This window comes from Psammomys obesus, unplaced genomic scaffold, assembly GCF_907164565.1.
Source record: "Psammomys obesus unplaced genomic scaffold, mPsaObe1.curated_primary_1811, whole genome shotgun sequence".
Lineage (NCBI taxonomy): Eukaryota > Metazoa > Chordata > Mammalia > Rodentia > Muridae > Psammomys > Psammomys obesus.
The window spans coordinates 4,052,710-4,071,280 of NW_026590062.1; the positions used below are offsets into that span (position 1 = coordinate 4,052,710).

The 18,571-nt window shown below is 54.3% G+C and overlaps 1 protein-coding gene across 2 annotated transcripts in view; it reads left to right on the top strand.

The window, feature by feature from the left end:
• Fam222a (family with sequence similarity 222 member A) overlaps positions 1 to 15,439 on the top strand; it is a 44,898-nt gene extending 29,459 nt beyond the window's left edge. Inside the window, exons 3-4 of one of the 2 annotated variants that reach the window (XM_055606389.1) lie at positions 10,073 to 10,246; positions 11,993 to 15,439. In XM_055606389.1, the coding sequence (XP_055462364.1) occupies positions 10,073 to 10,246; positions 11,993 to 13,269 (1,451 nt within the window). In that variant the 3' untranslated portion in view covers positions 13,270 to 15,439. The remainder of the gene's footprint in view (positions 1 to 10,072; positions 10,247 to 11,992) is intronic. The other variant, XM_055606390.1, reaches the window with a different exon arrangement.
• Positions 15,440 to 18,571: the final 3,132 nt, after the last annotated feature.

The window sequence follows — 18,571 nt, forward strand, 5'->3', positions numbered from 1 at the left end:
CGTCCTTGATTAGATTAGCTAATGATGTGATCTATTGCCTTTCCCCAAAGATCCATCTATAGTATTTATTAGTAATATTACCCTTTTAGGGATTCTAATTCATTGATTTATGCTTTTATCTTTATTAAAATCTCCCTGCCTTTTGAAGTTATTTTTTTTGAGCTAGAGACTTAAATCTTTATAATGATTTTTACTTAAATTTTAAAAAAATTACATCGATCTATGTGTATAAGAAATAGTGAACCACGACTGGGGTGTGGAGGTTAGAGGTCAACTTGTAGGAGTCAGTTTCCTCTCCTTCCACCATGTGGGTCCTGAGGATCGAACTCGGGTCTCAGGTTTGGCAGCAAGTACCTTTACCCACTGAGTGCTGTAATTTTTTTTTTTTTTTTTTTTAAGGAAAAGGCTGCAAAGTCTATACTCACTTTGAATCTTGCTTTCTAGTTGTTTTAGAATTTTGGATCTGATTTGTTTTTTCTCCATCCCTACCTGTCCATCTAAGCAGGAGGCTTTGTGTGTGTGTGTGTGTGTGTGTGTGTGTGTGTGTGTGTGTGTGTGGTCTGTGCTATGGATCAGAGATGCTTCTAAAAATGTATTGAAGTCTTTGTGTCTAGGTACATGCCAGGGAAAATACAGCAGATCTTGCCTGAAGTTCCTTGTGATACAAAAGCAACCCTTGGTTTGGTTTTGTTCTCAGTGAGAACTTAGAAGGCTGTGAGCCTGCTTTGGGAGTCAGGATTGCACACCCCTCCTCTGCGTCTCCTGGATGAAGGCGCTAGATGCCCTCTGCTAGCGGGTGCAGGCTGTTTCTTCTCCTAGAAGCCATAACAATACTGCAGTGCTGTTTAATGTGCAGATATTAGTACCGTGGACCTTCGAGGGAAGTAAATGCTTTTTTACAAAAACAGACTTGACACGTTGGGGCCTGGATGTGATTTTAGGATAGCTGACCTCTGCTTTTGAATTGGCAACCCTTGCCAGTTCTGCAATTGTGACCTCTCTGGATTCCTGTGTTTAGGCATGACTCTGGTGCTGTCGAGTTGGATTAAGCTTTGTGACACAAATGCACCCCCCCACACACACATACACACCACTTACCGGTGTGGCCAGTGTGTAGCCTGAGTGAAAACATGGGAGGAATTTGCATTTCCTCACGCCCTGTGACCCGGGTGCTCTGCTTGTCTCTAGGTAACTTAACTCACTGATTCTCTGTTTCTCTGTGGTGGGGGCCAAGTGACGGAGGCTGACATCAGGTGCCTTCCTCTGCCGTGCTGCCTCCATCTCTAACCCCAGTGCTCACACAAGCACTGCAAGAAGGGACCCCCTCGTCTCTGTGCCTCCCCTTCCCGTACGCCCAAGGCTCCGGACTCAAGTCCTCGTGTTTACTGATGCCGACTCCCCACCCAGTCCTAGCTCTGCGTGTGTTGTTAGTCCCTGAAGAAAATGATGAAATTACTGTGTTCCGCGGTCGCTCGTAGGACTTGACTGTATTTGCAAGCCTCAGCAGCTGCAAATGGCATCTTCTCGTAAAGAAGGGAATGGCGCTGCGCTGTAACCGGCCCCTCGTTCCCTTCTGTGGTCAGCAGTGCCGTCACCGGAGCCTCTCACCATTAGCATGGGTCCCGGGTCTGTGTCACGGCGCCCTCAAGAAATGAGATCACTCTGCACCAATGCTTTGGCCTCACGCTCCGTCATCGGAAGCTGGTTGGCCCCAGTGTGCTACTGGGCGGCCTCAGGGGATCAGTACTCTGGATTTCCTCCACCTCTTGAGTCTCACCTTGAAGGCGTTAAAGAAAATGAAACTTCATGCCACCCTGCACCCTTGTTTTCAAACTTTGACGTCCTCAGAATCCAGTTGCTCTACCAAACTGTATGGGGTTGGCCTGTCTGTAGCCTGTTCCTGGGACCATGGCCTCGAAGCCTGGCTCCTCTCTTTCTTCAGGTGTTTTCTACCCTTTGCCCCTCTGTGCTCACTCTCCCTTCGCTCTGTGGATCATCCTCGCCTCCTCTTGCACAGCTGTTTTCTGTTCTTGCTTTACAAACACAGTTGCTTTCCCCCCACGTTTTCTCATCAGCCCATCCCTCCACGAGGCACTGTGCTGTCACAGCCATCTCTTCTCTTGGGCGTAGCTTATACGAAGCATGACCTTGCCCAAACTTTATTTGGATGCGGGTTGGACATTTGTTCAACATAGCTTACCCCTGGAGGAAGCGAGCTCATCTTGCCTGGCTGTTCACAAGAAGTTCCCAGCTCAGAAGCTCTGAGTCCTTGTCCTGACTGGACTTTCAGAGCTCAAGCATCTGCTCGCTCCTCCATCGCTCCTGGCTGCACACGGGATGTGGCTATAGCTCTGTGCACTCTTCAGCAGAGTGTGTCCCTTGCACCTCTCCTGTCACTAGGAGAGGGACCCAGGCTTTGTGTTTGGGGTGTCCCCTGGCCTTAGGGAGTGCACACTGTTGGCCCAGGCATTACCTCACCTGATCTTTCCAGCAGGCACCTTTATTTGCATTCAGGCCTCAGCAGTTGAGTGCACTGCTCAACTCTCCCAGACAGAGAGGCACTTTTAGATACCACTGGTCAGGCATCTGGGCTGTTTCTAGTCAGTTCAGTTCTTCTGAGAGGGCCTTGCTCTCACAGGATCTGTCCTTGTTTTCAGATAAGGTCTCCACAGACTCCTGGCAATCCTTCTGCATCCGCCTCCTACGTGCTGAGATCCTAGGCATGGGCCACCAGGCCTAGTTGGGCAGTGGCTCTCATCTCCTTTCCCCAAGCAGAACTGAGAAGGGGAAGGCTGGCCTGAACTTTGCTGCTATGCTGGGGTAACACCAAGGTCTTGGCCAGGCTATGGACAGCATGACCTTGAACAAGTTGATTGGTCCCTTAGGACCCATGTCCCCTTCTATAAAGAAAAGGTCAAATGAGATGGATGGGAAAAGTCTAGCTCTGGCCGCCTGTAATGGGTAACATCAAAAGATCCAGGGGGTGGGGCAGCCAGTCTGAGCCCCCTGTATGAGAAGGATCCCAGGAGCCTGACTTACAGAACTGTGACAAGAACCAGCTGCCTTGTGTGCCCACAACACACCCAAGGGACCAGAGACAGCCACAGGTTATATCTGCAAGAGCTAAAGACAGAGCAGGCTGTCCTAGGTGACTAGAGAAAATGGCCTGCAAAGAAAGAAGGGACAGAGATGAGTGTGTGTGTTCACTCCCTTCCACTCCCATAGGCCTAAGAGCTAAGCCTTCCCAGCTGGCCAGGGTCCCAGGGCCCCGAGCAGACCTGATCATCCCTCCTGCAGAAACCTCCATCTCAGCTATGCAGGACCTCAGCTAATAAATATTTGACTTTCTCATTGCAGTTGCTAATATACAAACCTTGAGTTGTGCACTGCTAAAAATACAGACTCTGCAGAGAGCCCCAGGGAAGGAGGTACCCCAGGGACAGAGATGGGTCTAAGGGGTCAGGTCCTGGCTGGTCACATACAGGGCATGTGTGTGACTTCAGGAGAGTGACTGGACACTGACAAAGGGATAAGAAGGGAGACCATCACCCACTGCCAGGCATTCTCTATGACCTGCCAGTTGGGGCTTCTTCCCCAGTGAGTTTCAGTGAGCTTCAGTCACTCCCATTTCTGTGGGGGCCACCTGTGCTAGCCACAAAAGGGGCTGGCAAGATGGCTCAACAGGCTTGTTGCCAAGCCTGATGACCTAAGTTCAATTCCTGGGACCACACATTAGAGGGAGAGAACTGACTTTTATAGTTGTCCTGTAACCTTCACATGTGCTGCCTTCCCAACACCCAACATCAAAGTGTAGAAGAGAAATGAGAAGGGACAGCTGCATCAGGCTCATCGTGTCCTGCCCGAGGGGGAAGGAAGACCTGGTGTGCTGGCCCCCATCTATCTCAGGCATCCGGTGAGATTTGCTGCCAGTGAACCTGAGGGCTCAGGACATGGCAGGGACAAAAACCCCAGGCCACACTGCCTGTACACAGGGCAGGAAAGAAAGCAAAAACGTTTAAGGATTAGATATAGACACCCGAGAGAAGACAGCGAAGACACCCAAGGAACCAAGTTCCCCACGACCATTTGTTTTGTTTGGGGCGGTGGGGGTATCCTCCCACTCCTGCCAAGCAAGCTTCAAAATTACAGCAACCCCCTTGCCTCAGCCTGTTGGGTGCCGGTTTCCAGGTGTGTGCCGGCTCTCAGCCATCCTGTTTTTGTTGCAATCCTGGAATGCTTTTATCTGTGTCTCGTGCGCTTACTGGCTTCTGTGTATCTTCCTTGAAGATGCCTGTGCAGCCCTTCTTTCAGCCTAGCTGCTTGCCTTTCCCTCTGGTTACCCAGGTCCCATGTGTGTTCTGGGTCCTGTTTCGTGTTGTGATTTGTGAGCATCTTCTCCCATTCTAGAGCTGTCTTTTTCACGCTTCCTGATCCCCTTTGAAGCACCAAAATGTTTGATTCCAGAGGCATCCGTGGCTTTTATTAGGTTGCTTTTATAGAAGGCCTCAAACAATTGGAGCCATTGCATGGCCTCCTGTGTTTTCTTCTGAGCATTTCTAGTCTTGAGGCCACTGAGACAAAGAAGTGGGTGGAGGCACCTGCTGCCAAGTCTGGGGACCAAGTCAGTGCCCAGGACCCACAAGGTGGAAAGCGTTGTCGCCTTGAGCGCATGTGGGGCATGCTTCCTCCCTGTCCTCACTGTAATAAATGAATAAAGGGGTTTGAAAACTTTTACCTTTTCCACGTAGGTCTCTGACACAGTTTTGAGTTGAGATGATCCAACCTCATCATTTTAAATGTAGCTGTCTAGTGCTTGCCACGAATACTAGATACCTAGTTGTCTTCAACACCAGTCATTGAAAAGACCAACTTTGGCAGCTGGTGGTGGTGCACGCTTTTAATCCCAGCATGTGGGAGGCAGAAGCAGGCAGATTTCTATGAGTTCGAGGCCAGCCTGGTCTACGAAGCAAGTCCAGGATTGCCAGGGCTACACAGAGAAACCCTGTCTAGAGAGAAACAAACAAACAAACAAAAAGACCAGCTTTTTTCCCTACTTGAATGTCACTTCTGGACTCTCCAGTCCCCTGAGCTGCTGGTGCTTCTCTTTATGCCTGGTACCCGCAGTGACCTGACCATTGTAACTTGGCGTTAAGCTTCAGAATTAGAAATGGTTTGGGGTCTCGTGAATCCCCAGAATTTCAGGACAGACTTTTTAGTTTCTGCAAGGAGGCCAGCTGAGATTCTGACAGGAGCTTCACGGGGCTGGAAGCCAGCTTCCAGCCTGAGTCTCCCAGTCTGAATGTAGGATGTCTTCCTGTTTGCTAAAGTCACTTCAACATTCTGTCACCTCTGGATCACTTTGTTCTTCTGTTCATGCTTATCCCTAAGTATCCTACTACTTTTGATGCTGTTTTAAGCAGAACTGGGTTTGTTTGTGTGTGTATTTTTTTGTTTTTTTCTCCCAGGGCCTTATGGGTATGATCAGCAGCTGTTCTGCCACTGAGCTACACCCTGAGCCCTGGTGTTTAATTTTGCTTTTTTGAAAAGTGAGCATATACAAATAGAACTTAAAGAATGTAGGGGTATGGTCGTGGGCAAAGGGCATGGGGACCCGGAGAAGGAGGCCGGGTATGGCAGGGCTGGGCCTGGCTGATGCTCATGTGGCACTTCCAGCCTTTTAAATCTCCAGACAAGCCTTTAATGGGGGCTTCGTGGATGGAGATGGATTGGGGGAGAGATGAACAGGGGGAGGCCGCCAGGTCACCCTTAGTGGATGGTGGTCACTAGAGTCCTGTGTGGCCAAAACAGCCACTCCGAGGGGCAAGTAGGAAATCCTGAGGCTCATGCAAGGACAGGCAGGTCAGGGTGAGAAAGGATGAAGTGTCCCCAACCCCACCTTCTGGGACACAGAGGCCACCCCAAGGCTCCAGCCAATTCTTGAGGGTCGGGGAAGGCCTGGGGAGGGACTGCCCACCTGCAGTATGTGCAGGATGTACACGTGGCTTTATTCACGTGCCTGAGCATCTGAACACCCTTCCACCCTGCCCGAAGAGATAGGCAGAGAGCTGTGTCCCCCTAGAGGACCCAGCCATTAACAGAGCGTGCCTGGAATTATCCGTGGTCTGATCCTCTGGTTGACCACCAGGGGTCAGCAGGTGCAGCAGATTGGGGCGCCCAGGACAGCCAGCAAGGTGCCAAGCAGCGACTGATCCCTGTGACTGCCTGAGTCCTTCCCTGTAAAGACCGGAGAACAGCTGCTCTCCCTGCCCAATAGTCTCCCGCCCCCTCCTGAGCGACCTCATTAGGCATTCTGCTGGTACCACCAGCTAATTAGTGTCACGTTAATTGAGCATTCAGGAGGCTGCCACCTCCAAGGGCGTAGTGTCACAGTGAAGGGGAATGCAGATAAAAGGGTGGTGCCCAAGGACCCTTTCTGTCCCAGAGAAGACCTCGAAACCCCTTCCCTCCTCATCTCCACATAGAATGACCCAGGGACTTCCTGATCCTTTGGCGGGAGACAGTAACTGGAAGGGAGAAAGGAAGTGATTTCACTGACCCCTGCAGCCACTCTTCCAGTCCCACGGGAAGAGGACAGCCCCATTCCGTACCCAGAAGTCTGAGGTTCCCCTGAAACTCTTGTCCCAGGGGCATATGTAGGGGGCTGGGCCACCTGGGGAGGACCCGGTTCTAAGCTGCTGTCCCCAGCGCCACGCTCCAGAGCAGGTGCCTGCCCTTCCAGAGCGTGGAGCCCATTACACACCTCACAAAACACAGCCTCTCCCCAAACCACCTCCTCTGATCTGGGCCTGGGTCCCAGTCTAGAGTAGGCTGGTGGCTCCCCACTGTACGCTGGAATAAGGATCTCATTGCATGCTTAAGTCTCCCAGAACCTGGGGGCACCCTTTCAGCCCCACGCTGGCAAGAGGCTGTCCGAAGTCTACGCGGTCAAGGTGACGCCCACGACCCAACTCCAGCCGCTTAGCTTCTCGCCACAGTGGTCCCCACATAGGGAAGCCCACCCTCTCTTCCCTGTGTGCTGCCAGCAGGCAGCAGCGCAGTGAAGCCCTCTCTAGTCTCCCTGAGGCAACATTAAACCCCACTCAGAGGGCTGGTTTTAATTGGCTTAATATACTCGTTAATAACCGCGTCTATTTAACGCACCTGTAAAAGGCCCATAACATTAACTTAATGGCAGCGACAGCTCGCCCGGCACTTCCTGCCAGCCTTTTAAATCTCCAGACAAGCCTTTAATGGGGGCTTCGTGGATGGAGATGGATTGGGGGAGAGATGAGCTGGGGGAGGCAGCCAGGTCACCCTTACTCAATGCGGTCCCTGCATGTTTAACCTTTTCTGAGAAACCAGGCTGTCTCCAAAGCGGTCTCAGAGGAAACATGTGACCGTCGATGTGCATTCAGGGCCTGTGACTGGAAGGGAGGCTGCAGAGGGCGGCCTGGGTCAGGTGACCAGTCCCTCCAGTGTCTCCTTGAACACACTTTAGCAGAGGCTTTTACAGAGGAGCCGAGTGGGGATGCCACACAAGAGCTCTAGGCCAAGGACGCCAAGGAAGGCCAGTCCTTTGCCCCTGCTCCTGAGACCCTCCAGGGCTCACACAATGGGAAGCTGGTTTCCTGCAGGCTTGGAGAAGGGCATCGCTGCACTGAGGTCCACAGGGTAGGCCTGGGACTTAAAGGCCTGTCACACATCTCCTTTTGCCAGACAGGCCTACTCAAGGTGAACACATCTGTGGATTAACCTGTTAGTGCCCTGGAGACCCCCCTCAGCTCTGTGCTACCAGTTAGGGATTAAGCCTCCCACATGGACCCTTCTGGGGGTATTTCATATCCCAGTCATAATAGAAGGGGTCTCTCCCTGGGGAGCCTGCCACTTGGGCCACACACCTGGACCACCACAGTGGCCTGGGGCCGGGAAGTTTGTTTCCCCAACACCCAGCTCGGCCCTTCTGCTCCGATCCCGTATGGCTCCCTCTCCTCCTCTGCCTTGCTCAGAGGTTACTTCCTCACTGACCGCTGGGTCCAAGCCAGGAGCCCCTCTGCCCCACCAGTCAGTCCACTGAACCTCACTGTTGATTCCCAGGACTCAGTGCCAAGCAGGCACTGTGTCCCGGACAGGACAGTATGGAGTCTGTCATGTGGCGTTTCTGGGGTGGAGGGAGAGGCCCTTAGGTCTGAACAGGAGGTACCTATCTGTGGCCTCTACACACAGCTGGGTCCAAGTGGAGGTCATAAGGCTCTTCATAAAGTCACCGTGAATGGTAGCAAATGCCTTTGGTCCCAGCAATTGGGAGGCAGAGGCAGGCAGACCTCTGAGGACTTTTGTGAGGTCTGCATAGTTCTAGGAGAGCCACCATAGAGAGACCCTGTGTTTAAAGATAGATAGATGATGGATGGATGGATGGATGGATGGATGGATGGATGGTCACTTCATGAAAGTCACTGGCGCTACTCCCCTTCCCATCCCACACTAGACACCTCCGTACAGTCAAGCCCCTAATCCAGTTCATGTCAGATGAGGGGAATCTGATGCTGCTATTTACGAGAGGCTCGCCCAAGAACACAGAAGTGTCCCCCTCACCCGTCAGCCTGCCGCCATCCTGTTTCCGGGGCCTGTTGCTGCCCACCACCCCCATGCAGGGTACTGGTCCCTTAGCTCTCTGCCTGCATAGTAGGGTCCAGGAAACAGTGGGTATACGACAGACAGAGGAGGTGGACAGGGGCCCTGAATGGATGGGCTAAGTGTCCACCGTGTCCTATGGAGAGTGGAGCGCCAGCAGAACACAAAGCCACTAGAGGTGGCCCCTGAGTCTGGAGGCCAGCTGCAGTCAGTCTACTGTGGTCCCTTTGGTGATGACAGATGCCACCATGAAATTCCCCAAACTAGCTGGGATACAGGGGGAACTGGACGCTGGGCTCCGCCTTATCCTCACCTGGCTGAGGAGCTGCTGTCACAGCTCCCCAGGCTTTCCACGAGGACTTCTCCCTATACCTTCTGGCCCCGTGTTTCCCAAGCAGACTGTGACTAGGTTTTCTCCACAGGAAAGTCTTGGAGTTTGCCAACATGGGCCCAGGAGCCCAATGTTTCAAGCCAGCTCCACTGCAGAACAGGCTGTGTTTGAAGCACTATAGGATAGCCTTTGGTCTTTTAGGGACCAAAGCTTAAGGTAGGGCTCCCATCTCAAAGGTGTAGGTGAGGCCCTTGATTAAAGCATATCTGTGAAGGGCGACCCCAGTAGCCTTCCCATCACCTTGCCCTGAAAGAAGCTCACCAAGCATCAGCCAGGAAACAATGAAACTAACTGCCCAAGCAGCCTCTCAGCAGCTGGATGATGGCCTCCTAACTTTGGTGGCCCCCCAGACCCTTGGTGGGGTGGCCTAGCTCTGACCTTGGCTGGCTGTAACCTCTGACCTCTTCACCTATAAAATGGAGAGCCGTGTGTCATCTTACCAGGTGGCAGGTGACTGTGTGGCCGATGGGACTCAGAGACCCAAGGGCAGCTTGCCTGGGTGTCTCCTCAGGCTCCCACAGCAGGCTCAGCTGCAGCTGAGCTACTCCAACAAGACTCCCGTGGCCATTGTCCACGGCTTCCACACATCTCTGCAGGCGGCCCTCCGGGTCTCTGTGTGACGGGGTGTTGTGGGAGAGCCACATTCCTTCCAGAGGGTCTTACTGATTACACAGTTCAACCAGGGAGGGGCTCAGGCGCTAGGTGGTCAGGGAGGCAGGTCTCCAGGCTGGCTGCCCCGTGTCACGCCCATCCCGACCTCCATCCCCACCTCCCCCGCAGTTGTCTGGCCCTCCATACGCAAGCCACTCAGAAAATGGTGGGTGCAGAGCCTGGCACCCAGTCATGGCCAGCGGAAAGGCTCTGCATCTGGCTGCCCTCTCCCTCGGGAGCCGCCACCCCCGGGATGGTGACTGACCAGACAGGGGCGAGGTGCGCCCTCTTCTGGTAACGAGACCAGAGAACAGGCACTTCCTCCTTGTTCTTAAGGTTTTGAACACCTAATTTATTCCATCCATTAGATAGATTTTGTAGATTTAATCATTTTCACAGTTGGTGGCTCATTGGATACTCAAGATAAACTCCGAATGAAAGCATGCTGCAGAGGACAAATGAGTTTTCACACCACAATGGCAGAGACTTGCTTGGAAAGAGAGTTTAAGGGGAACGAAAATACACACGGATATCATTTTTTTCCCCTCCCGGCAGCTGCTTTTGCTGAGTCTGGTAGGTTTCCACAGCTAATTTCACCAGTTTTGTTCATCTGTAAAATTGCATAAAAGTGACATTTTTGTGCTCATTATAGCAACCGCTGATTTATGGCTGGCAAATGAAGAGCTGGTCCCTTTTTTGCGGGACTCTCAGAGTGGTGCTAAGTGCCCATGAAATTGCTTGTATAATGTAGTTTAAATCCAATCGCAGAGAAAGATTCCCCCGTTGGCCAAAGTGACATTTCCATTCTCCACACCAAGTTTATTTTAAGGCCACTTAAGAACAAGGGGTGGCCAGAGCAGAGTGTGGGTGCTCTTACCTGCTGGGCCCACGTTAGACCCAAAGAGGTGAAGGGATGCTACCCCGGTCCATGTGGTCCCTGCGCCTTCTGCCCTGATGCACCCCCCCCCTCCGCACCTCCATCTGTCTCTGCCCAGGACCCTGAGCAAAGCACCTGCTGACCTGTGGGGCTGGAGAGAAGACCCCCAAGCCTGGCTCTGTGCACTTTGCTGCCCTGCCTGCTGGAAGCCACCAATGTACATACCCCAGGTCCTGACAAGCATGTATCTGTGGCTGTTTGGAGCGCCCAGTGCAGTGAGAGGCCGCCCCGATGTGCACAGGCCCTGGTTCTGCTGGCCTGAGCTCTCCTGGCGACCTCCCTAACATAGACAGCCATACACTGGACCGAGGCTGGCCAGGTCAGGGCTCTGGAGGACCAGACGGGAGGCCTCCAACAGAATGGACCTCACGAGTGTCCCTCTCTGGGGAGGCCCTGCTCTGGGCCAGACTTAAACAACAACTGACCTCCCCCAGTACTGCCTTCTATACATGGACCTGCTAACCCCTCCCAGGTACCCTTGCGGGCAGCCTTAGGAAAGTTGCCCTACTTTACGGACGAGAAAAGGGAGGCTAGGTGTGGTGAAGCCCTTTGCCTATGTTCCCCAGGAGTTGTGGAATCCATTCCTCACCCTGCTGGGCCCCTCAGCACAGCCGAGGTCACCCTGCTGACCCGGCACCATTGTTGTCCCCATTCTGCAAGTGGAAAAACTGGAGCTTATGTAAGCAGACAGCTTGCCTGCATAGCCACGGTTCCACCCAAACCCTGCGGGCCCCGGCACAGGACTTCCTGTGTGCCACCCCAACCCCTGTCCAATGTTCCCCTGCCTCAGAGGAAGCTATGGGCTGTGCTGTGCTCTAGAATAGCTTGGGGTGCCACCGTGGCAGAGCCAGTTGTGGCCAGCTATAGTAAGTCCCACAACCTAAAATGTCGCATGGAGTATTAACAGGCCAGCTGCAGCGAGCACCCAGTGTCAGCTTCATCCCATGAAGCCCGGAATGCCAGCTCAGCCAGTCGATGCTGCTGGAAGTGGGGGTGGGGCTTAGGTGCTCAGGTGGAAGGCACTTGTCTCTCACCTCTAAGCTCCGGTTCGATCCCAAGCAATGCATAATGGCACACACCTGTGATCCTAGCATTGGCAGGGAGGGGGCAGATGGAGGAAGGCAGTAGAATCAGAACTTCAAAGTCATCAAGTGTTAGGCCAACTTGGAACACACGTGGGTCCCTGTCTCAGAGACGGAGGGAAAGAAAAGTGACAAGCTTGTCTGTGGCCGAGGGCTGGCCTGGGCCTTGTCAACGTGTGCAGTTTCCTCTGTGAACCTTATGTTTTGGTCCAAAAGCGGAAGTTTGGGAGAAACAGGCCGGTGGGGAATGAGGGGTTGCAGCTGCCAGCCCGTCTCTCACGTGTGCCTCTACCCCTGCAGGTGAGTCAGTGGCCAGCTCTATGCATTCCGCCCGCTACCCGAGCCCAGCCGAGCTGGACGCCTATGCTGAGAAGGTGGCCAACAGCCCACTGTCCATCAAGATCTTCCCCACCAACATCCGAGTGCCGCAGCACAAGCACCTGGGGCGCACGGTCAACGGCTACGACACCAGCGGCCAGCGCTACAGCCCCTACCCTCAGCACAGCACCGGCTACCAGGGCCTGCTGGCCATCGTCAAGGCCGCGGTCTCCTCCAGTGCGGCCACACCCGCCGGGCCCACCAAAAGCGTGCTCAAGAGTGTGGAGGGCAAGCGGACTAAGCTGTCACCTGCCACCGTGCAAGTGGGCATCGCACCCTACCCGGTGCCCAGCACCCTGGGGCCCTTGGTCTACCCGAAGCCACCCGAGGCACCTGCCCCACCGCCCAGCCTGCCTGCAGCAGCCACTGCCACCTCTGTGATCCCTCTGCCGGGTCGGGGCCTGCCCCTGCCACCCTCCAACCTACCCTCTATCCACAGCATCCTCTACCAACTCAACCAGCAGTGCCAGGTCCCTGGCGCTGCACCAAGCGCCTGCCAGGGCGTGGCTGTGCCCCACCCCAGTCCAGCCAAGCATGGCCCGGTGCCTAGCTTTCCGAGCATGGCTTACTCGGCCACTGCCGGTCTGCCAGACTGCCGGAAAGGCACAGAACTGAGCCAGGGAGCCACACCAGCCCTGACACTGGCTGGGGCCGCCAAACCTGCAGGGTATGCGGAAGGCGGCCTGGATTACCTGCTGTGGCCGCAGAAGCCACCCCCGCCCCCGCCCCAGCCACTTCGAGCCTACGGTAGCAGCACTGTAGCCAGCAAGTCCCCTGAGACTTGTGGCGGGCGGGCGTTTGAGCGAGCCAACGGGTCCCCCCACAACTGCGGCGTGGGGCTGCCCGCCAGCTTCACCGTGGGCCAGTACTTCGCTGCCCCCTGGAACAGTGTTCTGGTGACACCAACCAGCGACTGCTACAATCCAGCAGCGGCTGCCGCAGTAGTGACAGAGCTGGGGCCCGGGGCCGCCCGGGAGCTAACCGGGCCTCCTGCAGACACTCTCTCAGGCCTGACCAGCAAGAGCGTGTGCAACACGGCGGTGCTGAGCAGCAGCCTACAGTCGCTGGAGTATCTCATCAACGACATCCGGCCGCCCTGCATCAAGGAACAGATGCTGGGCAAGGGCTACGAGACGGTGGCCGTGCCCCGGCTGCTGGACCACCAGCATGCCCACATCCGCCTACCTGTCTACAGATAAGGTCTGCCCTGCGGGCACATGGACAGATGGACAGGGTGCTGGGGGTCGGCAGGCCACGGCACAGGGCAGGAAGCCAGCGGGGCACCCCACCTGCCCCGTGGCCATGTGTCCACAGGGAGGCCAGGCTGGTTACCTCCTCACTGCTATGGGCAGGCAGGCTGACCTCACACCAGGGCTTCTCCCACACACACTTGTTGCCCCAGGAAGTAGGGAGGGGCCAGGGCTGCCCACAAGGCCCATCCTTCATCTAGGCAGGGAGGGAGGACCTTCTACAAACAGGAAGTTCCTTCTGGGTCTCCAGCAGAGGGGTGCTCTAGTCAGCACTGGGTCTCTACCCACAATCCCCTGGTCTCTCAGACAAGGAGCCAAAGGGGATCTGTAGCAAGTCCCTGGGTCCAAGTGCCCCGCCCCCACCAACTAATCCAGGTGAAGACCACCCTGACTCCATACTCAGAGAGAGGCCTCAGGACTACCAGCCCCTGTTCCTCGTGACCCTCCCCGACCCACCCTTCCTGCTAGGAATCGTGCCCCAGCCCTACCCTGTCCACCCTGGACCGACCTTTTCTCCGTTCCCCCCAACACATCTTACAGGGCTGCCGGGAACAATTGGTGCATTGCACAGGGCACCTTGCCGAGACGCCACTTGCATCTAGACTTGTATAGTTATTGCGATGGTCTGCATTTCAAGGAAGGGGACACCATTTTCCTGTTCGCACAAAGATGTCACAGGGGGCTGACAAGGAGCCTGTAAACTCAGGTTCCACTCACAAGGACGATCTTGCCTTCTTCCTGTGTGGGGTCTCCTGGGGACCAGGGAGAGGGTGATCCGCTGGCTGTAACTGGAATACCCAGTCCAGCCCCTTTTCTGCACTCCCCCCCCCCCCGCCCCCCCGGGCCTGGCCTGCACCGCTGTGGGGGGTCGGTAAGCCCAGGAAGTCCTCAAGGCCTGCAGTCCCCTGGCCTAGGCCCCAGGCGCTCCAGCCGTGGTACTGTACCAAGGCCTGTCTGAGCACTAAGTGCATTTACAAATCTCTGAGAATGTTTTTTTTTTATACTAAAATTGACCATTATATTCTACTGTGAGAAGTGCAGTCTGCACTATATTGTTTTAAAAACGAAGAGAAAGAGAAAAAAAAATGGAAAACGGATGGCGTCTCAGCTGTGGGTTTGCTGTGAAACTTTTCACTCCTGCTGGCTCCCCCCTCAGGGCTACACAGAAGGGCACCCAGGGAGCCTGGCGGGGGTGGGGTGGCATATAGGTCATTCCACACCCAAATCACTACAAGGCTCTTGAAGCTGGATGCTGTCCCATGTCCTACCTGCCACCTCAGGCTGGTGACCAGTGGTCCATCCACAGGAGCAAATTCAGAATCAAACCCGAGCCTGTAGCCAGTGCTGGGTGGCTCTGAAAATCCCCCATGGGAAGTCGTGCCCTAGCCCCTTTCTGCTTGGTGGCAGTGTAGCCGGGAACAGGCTAGCCCAGACCACAGTAGGTCAGACACCTGGCACACGCCCATACCCTGTCAGTCCTGTCCTTGGAGCTCATCATTCACCAGGGACCAGTTGTGTCTTGCTGGAGACAACATCCTTGCAAGGTGAGAAGTCTGCCTGAGGTCATGCTGCTGTGGGCCAAGGGTGCCCCAAGTGGCTAGAGAGATGGCTCAGAGGTTAAGAGCACTAGCAGCCCTTTCAGAGGATCTGGGTTTGAGTCCTGCATCCATACAGCGACTCACAACTACCTGTTATTCTGGCTGTGAAAGTTTGCTCACATCCCATCGGTCAACACACATCACGTGGTCAATCCCAGGTATTGGAGATTGTACTCAGCTCACAGCAGGACGAAGCAAAGTTTAACTGCAAAGGGCTTGGACAAGAAGTGGGGCACACACACCTGTCATACCCGCACTTGGGGAGTGGAGACAGGATTGAGAGATCGAGGCCAGCCTGGGACACGGGGCAGAAATAAAACATACAAATAAAGGGCTGTGGTGCAGCCTAGCACATGTGCCACCTTCCTGGGGTGGGGGAGGTAACTGGTCTCCCTTCCCAGCCCCGCCTTCAGGGAAAAGTAACTCTAGCTAAAAAACTCAGGTTTGACCAATGAGAGAGCTCTCTGCTTCTCCGCTCTCAGAGACTGGCTCAGGGGTGGGCACATAGCCTGAGCTGGCCCAGTTAGAGGCAGCCCGGGGGGGGGGGGGGGGGGGGGGATCAAGTTGCCAGGCTCCTGGGAAGGCCAACCCAGGCAAGGGTATCTGGGGCTAAGTCAAGAGAGTCTGAGCCCCCATGGATTGAGCCACGCCTGAAGCTACCGGTACATGGTCATTTTCAGCCTTATGGGCCAACGTATGAGCCCATACAGATGAGGACTGTAACCCTTCCGGTGTGGAGGCTGAGTTAGCCACAGAGCAGTCACCAACTCATACTCAAGTCGTCTTACCACAGACAACTGAAAAAGTATGTCCACTACTTGTCAGGAGTATTAGAGCTACCAGCTTGGGCCAGCTTGGCCGAGCGAAATGGCTCGGCGTTCAAAGGTATTTGCCACCTAGGCTGATGATCTGAGTTCAATTCCCAGTATCCACATAGCAGAGGGACGGAACCTCTTCCTGCACTTTGTCTTCTGAGGCCACGACACGTGCGCTCTCCATCAACACAAAATAAAGGTAACAAATTTAAAGAGAAGGGCTGAAGAGATGGCTCAGTCATCCTAGGTCCTAGCCTGCTTGTGCTTCAGGTCGGCTCACACTATCAGTCTGTAACTCCATTCCAAGAGATCTGGGCCCTCTTCTGGCCCCTGCAGGCACTGCGTGCTCTTGTTAACAGCCATAACATGCAGGCAAAACATCAAGAAAAATTTTTTAAAAAGAGTGACGGTGCCAATCTTTTAAGGCTAACTGCTCTATTTAAGTGGGGTAACCCATCATGAGAAACACCAGAGACAGTTGTGACGCTGGCAACTGTTAAGGGGTGGGGTGTCCTCATAGGTCTGCCCCGGGGCAAAACATGCTGCACTTTGTTCAAAGCCCAGAAGGTGGGGTCGGGGTGGGGCTCGGCGGCGGAGTACTTGCCCAGCCTGCCTGAGGCCCTGGATTCCAACCCAGCATCTCAAACAACACTAGAGGAGCCAGTGTGGGGCCTCAGGCTGGAAGCAGCAGGTCTCCCGAGCCATCAGGAATTATGATTTATGAATTGTGATTTCACAATACGTCATTGTGACGTCACTGCCCAACTGTGCCATCTTAGGTCTTCGTTGGCTGGGCATTCCAAGTGAAACGCCTAATTCTCAAAGTACGCCAGCTTGCTGAGGCAGCACTGCAGAGGCTAGGAGCTTTGGCCCTATCATTTCCCAAAAGATACTGTCCCACGGATCGCCAGCCTGGGGGAAAGGGGAAAGTCAAAACTCACAGAATGGCCCCAAATCAGGTGGATCACTTTCACGCCATTGTGAAATCCGAATTTTTTTTTCCAAGTTAGGACTTCTCTGCATAGCCCTGGCTGTCCTAGAACTCACTGTATAGACCAGGCAGGCCTTGAACTCAGATATCTGCCTGCCTCTGCCTCCCTAGTGCTGGGATTAAAGGCGTGCACCACTGCCTGACTGAACCATCCTGAGTTGCAGACTGTGCTCAAAGCAAAATGTCCTAAGCTGTGGGACCAGTTGTGGTGTTATGGCCTTAGCCTTAGGTCTGACAGGCACTGACCCCAGGACCCAGTTCATGGAGAAGATCCTCTGCTGCTGGAGGGAGGGGCTGGAGGAACTGGGGTGCTTCAGCTGGGAGAGGAGTGGGTAGTTTGTGGGTGGGGTATGAAACTGAATAATCCAAGTCATTGCTCCCCGCCCCCTTCTTTAGACGTGGCCTCTCGTAGCCCAGGGTCGCCTTGAACTCACTATGTAAACTTGAATTCTTTTTTGATCGATAGTCTTACAGTGCAGACCAGGCTGGCCTTGAACTCACAGAGCTCCATTTCCCGCTGCCTCTGAGGCTTGTGTCGCCATGCCTGGCTAAACAAAATGATCTTTTAATGTCCCCCAAACAAACCCCAGCCTTTCTTGGTGACATTGCTGAAGGTCATCTGGGGAAAGGACCGCATGCGGCTTGCCTGGACTCCCCCATCCGCCCTTCTTACACACTTCCTCCAAGTTGCCCTCCGCTACCTTAGGCCAATTACTGCTTCCTGTTTGCTGATCGGCTGATGCATAAGACGCGTGACAATCATAGTCTGAGAGCATAGGCTAGGCTAAGGGGGTCCATGGCACAGGTAGGAGACACAGGATTAGGCAGCTCCTCCTCTCCCTTGGAGGTGTCTGGATCTGAGCATAGTGTCCCTGCCGGAAGCCAGTGGGAAAGTCTGCACATCGCAGAGGGCCTCGAGTGGTTGAAACAGAAAACCTAGATGAGTGGTAGAGGTGGGCTCTTACAGAATCAGAGTCCTGGAATGAACCACATCAGTGCGCTGACGTGGGATTTCCTGACTTCTGGGGTGATAAATACTAAGGTTTCTGTTGACTGGCTATCCGAACCACACAACCACAGTCCTGAGCATTTGGGGAAGCCCAAGGTCACTACATCTTCATTCCTTCTAGTGGCCAAATTATATTCCACTATATAGGGATACACACTTTATCTACTTATCCCTAAGCCAGGGAAACTGAGGCTTATGCCTCAAGGACTCTGAAAATTCCTGAGGAAGGCTAGAGGCCAGCTCCCTGCTCTGAGGGGCGAGCCTTCTGGAACCTTCTTCCATATGTTCTTTTACTCTTCACTCTCTCAAATCAGAGGCACCCAAGACTGACATGGATCTCCCTGTGTCCCCAGCACCCACCTTCAGGGAATAGCCAGGTGCCATCTTGTCTTACGACCACACAAGGAAAGAGCCCAGAACCTGGGCTGAAGCACACAGGTGTCTCCACCTCAGCCAGAGTCAAGGGAGGATGACCAGTAGGCTATTGTCCTGTCCTGTCCCTCTCCCCCACTATCACTCAGATCCTCACCCGACCCAGCTGTCTGCCCAATGCCCAGCCTAAGGGAAAGACACCTGGCCTGCCATCTGGCCCTTCCAGCTGCTGCCCTGTGGTTCTGGGGAGGTTCAGCCAGGTCACCCTGTCTCCTGGTTACAAGATGGGCTCAGGCCTGGCATGATGCCCAAAGTGACTGCAACAGTTTCTGGGACTCCTGAGAACGCTGTGACCCATCCTCTCTGGGCACTGACGTGGAAGGTGGCAGCAGGGCCACTGGGGACGCTGGGTTATTGGAGAGCTACAGGGGCCCACAGGCAGAGGGAGAGCTGGCTCCTCAGAAGG